The sequence below is a fragment of the Hordeum vulgare genome, chromosome 2H (assembly GCF_904849725.1).
Source record: "Hordeum vulgare subsp. vulgare chromosome 2H, MorexV3_pseudomolecules_assembly, whole genome shotgun sequence".
Taxonomy (NCBI): Eukaryota; Viridiplantae; Streptophyta; class Magnoliopsida; order Poales; family Poaceae; genus Hordeum; species Hordeum vulgare.
Window position 1 is genome coordinate 18,585,913 of NC_058519.1, and position 5,919 is coordinate 18,591,831.

General features: G+C 44.7%; 1 protein-coding gene across 1 annotated transcript; it reads left to right on the forward strand.

The window, feature by feature from the left end:
- The first annotated feature begins 4,083 nt into the window (after positions 1-4,083).
- On the forward strand, positions 4,084-5,599 carry LOC123424520 (ribulose bisphosphate carboxylase small subunit, chloroplastic 2). Its single transcript, XM_045108148.1, has 2 exons — positions 4,084-4,306; positions 5,017-5,599. The coding sequence occupies exons 1-2, from the start codon at positions 4,160-4,162 to the stop codon at positions 5,395-5,397; spliced, it is 528 nt and encodes a 175-aa protein (XP_044964083.1). The 5' UTR covers positions 4,084-4,159; the 3' UTR covers positions 5,398-5,599.
- The last annotated feature ends 320 nt before the right edge of the window (positions 5,600-5,919 follow it).

Sequence of the window (5,919 nt, forward strand, 5' to 3'; positions counted from 1 at the left end):
TGTTACTTGCCCAGGATTGATTGTCGGTATCTGCATACCTAGTTCAATCTCGTTACCGGCAAGTCTCTTTACTCGTTCCGTAATACAAGATCATGTGGCTAACTCTTTAGTCACATTGCTTGCAAGCTTGTTGTGATGTTGTATTACCGAGTGGGCCCCGAGATACCTCTCCATCAGATGGAGTGACAAATCCTTGTCTTGATCCATGCCAACCCAACAAACACCCTCGGAGATACCAGTAGAGCATCTTTATAGTCACCCAGTTATGTTGCGACGTTTCATACACACAAGGTATTCCTCCAGTTTCATTGAGTTGCATGATCTCCTGGTCATAGGAACAAATACTTGACATGCAAAAAATAATAGCAATAAACTGATGCGATCATATGGTACGTGTTGGAAATATGCCCTAGAGGCAATATACTAAATTTCTTATTATTATATTTCCTTGTTCATGATAATCGTTTATTATCCATGCTAGAATTGTATTGATTGGAAGCTCAAATACATGTGTGGATACGTAGACAACACACTGTCCCTAATGAGCCTTTAAGTACTAGCTCGTTGATCGAAGATGGTCAAGGATTCCTGACCATAGACACGAGTTATCATTTGATAAGAGGATCACATCATTAGGAGAATGATGTGATGGACAAGATACAAACTATAAACTTAACATACGATCGTGTTAGTTTATTGCTACTGTTTTCTGCATGTCAACTATCTGTTTCTATGACCATGAGATCATGCAACTATCAGGCACCGGAGGAATGCCTTGTGTGTATCAAACGTAACAACGTAATTGGGTGACTATAAAAGTGCTCTAATGGTATCTCTGAAGGTGTATGTTGGGTTGGCATGAATTGAGACTTTGATTTGTCACTCCGTATGACGAAGAGGTATCTCTAGAGCCTACTCGGTAATGAAAAATCACAATGAGCTTGCAAGTAATGTGACTAAAGAGTTAGTCACGGCATCTTGTATTACGGAATGAGTAAAGACACTTGCCGATAACGAGATTGAACTAGGTATGGAGATACCGACGATCGAATCTCGGGAAAGTAACATACCGATGGACAAAGGGAACAATATACGAGATTGATTGAATCCTTGACATCGTGGTTCGACCGATAAGGATCTTTGTACAATATGTAGGAGCCAATATGGGCATCCATGTCCCGCTATTGGTTATTTACCAGCGAGTGTCTCAGGTCATGTGTGCATAGTTCTTGAACATGCAGGACCTGCACACTTAAAGTTTGGCGACGTTTTAGTATAGTTGAGTTATGTATGTTGGTGACCGAAGGTTGTTCGGAGTCCCGGATGAGATCCCGGACGTCACCAGGAGCTCTTGAATGGTCCGGATGTAAAGATTGATACATGGGAAGTTCTGTGTTGGTCACTAGAGAAAGTTCGAGCGTCATCGATGGCGTACCGGGGGTGCCGGAAGGTTTCCGGGGGTCCACCAGCCCGGAGGGTCCACACGGGCTGTGAGGGATGCACACCAGCCCCTGCTGGACTTGGTGCACATCCCCGCCTAAGGCCCATGTGGCTGGGCTGGTGGAGGGCCAACCCTATAGGGGCGCGCCACCCTAACTTGGGGGGGGGGGGGGGGGGCAAGCCACCCCTAGGGCAGATGCCCCTTCCTCCTTTGGCCGCTGCCCCTCCCTCCTTTGGCCGCCGCCCCCTAGGGTTGAATCCCTAGGGCGGAGCCCCTCTCCCCTTCCCCCTATATATATAGATGGGGAGAGAGAGGGCTCCAACACACCAAGGCCACGACGCAGCCCTGTCTCTCCCACATATCAGTTTTCTCCTCTAGATTGGTTCCGGTATTGCTTGGCGAAGCCTTGTCGGAGCAGCTCCACCAACACCGCCACCATGCCGTCGTGCTGACGGAGAACTCATCTACCTCTCCACCCTCTCGCTTCCAGGATCAAGGAGCCGGAGATCGTCATCGAGCTGTATGTGTGCTGAACGCGGAGGTGCCGTTCGTTTGGCACTAGATCTAAATGGATCGTGATGGGATTGTCGAACGGATCATGATGGGATCGTGGGACGAATCGTGATTGGATCTCGGGACGGATTGTGATTGGATCACAAAGACGTTCGACTATAACAACCGCGTTATATACACTTCCGCTTAGCGATCTACAAGGGTATGTAGATGCACTCCCCCTCTCGTAGATGATAGTCTGCATATATTGATCTTGGTGAGTGTAGGGAATTTTTTGTTTCCCATGAAATGTTCCCCAACACTACGTTCATAGTTTCGGTATTGTCCATCACATTATTCTCCTAATGATGTCATCCCGTTATTAAATGACAACTCATGTCTATGGCCAGGAAACCTTTAGATGCTCACCTGGGACAGTGTGTTGTCTACGTATCCACACAAGTATTTGAGTTTCCAATCAATACAATTCTAGCATGGATAATAAACGTTTATCATGAACAAAGAAATATAATAATAACCATTTTATTATTGCCTCTAGGGCATATTTCCAACAGTTACTTGCAAACTAGCAGGTGGTTGATGCTTTCATTTATGATTCTTGCTACCTACAAAAACTCAAACTAATCAATTGCAATCTCCACTAATGAATTTTACATATCAAATTTTAAATCTGTGGCTGGGACTGATGCCTCAACTACTTTACAAATATTCTCCCACTACTATCTTGTCGAATATAAAGTAGGGTTGCAATACTTCCCAATGAGGATACTGTCGTGGGATGATTTCGACACTAAGAGAGAGGGGTAGGGATGGAGCTAGATCTAGCAGGGTGCCAGTGTGAGATAAGGAGGTTTTATCAGTTCAGACCCCTCTCGGAAGAGCTAATGACCCGCGGTGGGAGCTTTTCTTTCTCTTTGTGTTTTGGTGATTACAAATGATGCGAACCCCTGTTACAAAAGTAGGGAGCCGCTTATATAGAGTGCACTATGTCCCATGACAATTGCCATTACAAGGGTTTAAATATGTCTAATTATTAAATCGAGTAAAAAAGGTAACTGAAAGATGTCTAATTATTAGATCGACTACAAAAGGTAACTGAAGCAATAAAGGTAGTAATACTAGTTCTATTAAAGTCCATGAGGCTCATGTGCATTCTCCGCTTGTTCTACATCATGCCTCCGAGTAATTCGTGTATTTTAACACTGATGAACTCCGTCCAAATGACCTGGTGTACTTGACCCGCCCGGGTGTGTTGGTATCGTCCGAGTGATTTTTCACGTCAACTGTGTTTGGTAGGTGATCATCTTGCTTTACGATTCCCATGGATTGTAGTTTGTTCAGTGCTGATGAGCCTACCATTAGTAGCTGACCTCATAGACATCAGACTATTATGACCCCCTATACTATCAGAGTGCGACCATTATGTGTAACTCGGTGTTTAACCGCATGTGTATCCATGTATTAGGAGCCAGGTGGATGGGCACATCATCAGATAGTGCGTAGTGATTCATGTGGCTACAAACAGAATAAATCAAAATTAATGGGAGCCTTTACAACCACACCTACTTTTTTTTTCTGTTGTGCCTTGACAGGTGGGACCTGATTGTCATACAGAGTATACTTTGCAAGTGAGCCTTTCCCATCATTGTAAGTGAGCCTCACACCGTGCTGGCATACCTAGACATCAACATATACGCATCTGAACGTTGTTGAAACCATATTTGAACAAAGAGTGCCAAGTATTTGAATCAGTTCGACGTTTTTTTCTAAGTTCAGACACGAAAGTGGACATGGATGGCAAGTTCAAGCACCACTGGTGCAATTACCTCAATGCAAATATTTAAGGGGTAATTTTCGGGAGCAGTAACTTTCTGGAAATAAAATAAATAAAAACTAGTGGGTGGCTTAGATGAAAAACTACGGTAGATGAGGAGAGAGGCGCAGGTGGTAATCTAACGATGGATATATTTGCCCATGCAGCAGCATTCAGACGCAATGCATTGGAGGGCCACCCCTCTTCCGCTGATCCAGAGGGATAAGACATCCTTCAACAAGCAAACGACGACCACCCCTTCGCAATCTTGTTGGAAAGGAGCGGCGCTGCGCATACGGTGATATATACTGGGGCGGCATGAGGGGGCCTCAAGTCAAGTGTAGCCTGCCAAGCTAGCTATCGGCTCCCGACCTAGCAATTTACGTACCACCATGGCCCCAGCCGTGATGGCTTCTTCAGCCACCACCGTCGCCCCCTTCCAGGGGCTCAAGTCCACCGCGGGCCTCCCCGTCAGCCGCCGCTCCGGCAGCGCCGGCCTCAGCAGCGTCAGCAATGGCGGAAGGATCAGATGCATGCAGGTATGGAAACCAATTATTATTTTTGCCAAGGATGGTATGGTCAAGGTGCATCTTCGCACAATCATATATTTATAAATGTAGCGACTTTGTTTGTTTGGATGGTGGCTTTGAATTGGTCTTTGTATTTATTTTGTTAGATTTACTGAATAAACATAATAAAAATGATAATCTGCATTGCTTGATGCAGATGCCGCCGGTGTTATCCTCCTTTTTGATTTTCTTTTCTAAAGGATGACAAACACTAAGCTAACATGAATGTTCTTGTCGGGACAATTGGTTAATTTATCGGGTATTTCCACTGCACATAGCCAAAGCTATCCTTAGCATGTGTAACCCATATACCAGGCCAAAACTAAACCAAGATAGTGCACCACAATGTATGTAGAAGCACGTTCACAAGTGTAAGAATACTTAACTCATAAACTTTGTGAACAGATTTTTTTTTTTTTGCAATGGGTACTAGATCCCTTCGTCTCAAAATAAATGTCGTAAATCAATAACTAAACTAGTACAAATTTTATACTAAGTCAGTGACATTTATTTTGAGACGGAGGGAGTACTATTTTAATTCCCGTACACTACCCATAAGCAAGAGCTGCCCTGGAGCTTTCTTGCTTGCGGACATACCATAAGGAGTAATTTTTGCCTTATGGCTATGTCTTTCTTTAGGCACTAAGTGTTGATCAGTTGTGTTCATTCCAATCATTCAGGTGTGGCCCATTGAGGGCATCAAGAAGTTCGAGACCCTGTCTTACTTGCCACCCCTCTCCACGGAGGCCCTCCTGAAGCAGGTCGACTACCTGATCCGCTCCAAGTGGGTGCCCTGCCTCGAGTTCAGCAAGGTTGGCTTCGTCTTCCGTGAGCACAACAGCTCCCCTGGATATTACGACGGCCGATACTGGACAATGTGGAAGCTGCCTATGTTTGGGTGCACCGACGCCACACAGGTGCTCAACGAGGTGGAAGAGGTCAAGAAGGAGTACCCTGACGCCTACGTCCGCATCATCGGCTTTGACAACCTGCGGCAGGTGCAGTGCGTCAGCTTCATCGCCTTCAGGCCACCGGGTTGCGAGGAGTCCGGCAAGGCATAAAGTGCAAGTTGAAGTAACCGATATACATGCTATGTTAGTTCACATTGGTTGGTCGGCAGCTCTGCTTTCTCAATTTTACTTCTCGTTCCAATCATATGTGAATATACGAGCATATGTATTTAAGCACCTACCAACGTAGGCCGAGAAGGATGCATATGAGAATCATAGCACCGGCTATACATACTTTGTTTGCAGCTGGAAATGCCTATGTCTTGCATTCTTTTCTTCTCATGCATTTTTTGCTCAATCATATGTTGCGTATTATCTAATGCAAAAATTGTTATGGAATACCAAAGTACTTCGAATTTCTGTGGAGAAACAGATAACAAGTGGTGAGAACCCCCTGAAAACTAGTGGCAAAACAGTAGGGAATTGACGAGAAACATACAATAACAAAAAACTAAAAACGAAATTAAAAAACTACAAAAAAGTACAAACAAAGGTGTCAAAACAAGACAAGGACAAACCTACCGTACTGCACTTGTCATGTGAGCCATATTCCAGCGTCGATTCATCAATAAC

Bases quoted from the DNA above. Each gene is read 5' to 3' on its own strand.
- LOC123424520 (XM_045108148.1), top strand. From the start codon at position 4,160: ATGGCCCCAGCCGTGATGGCTTCTTCAGCCACCACCGTCGCCCCCTTC. The intron at 4,307-5,016 runs GTATGGAAACCA...CCAATCATTCAG, and splicing joins GAAGGATCAGATGCATGCAG to GTGTGGCCCATTGAGGGCAT.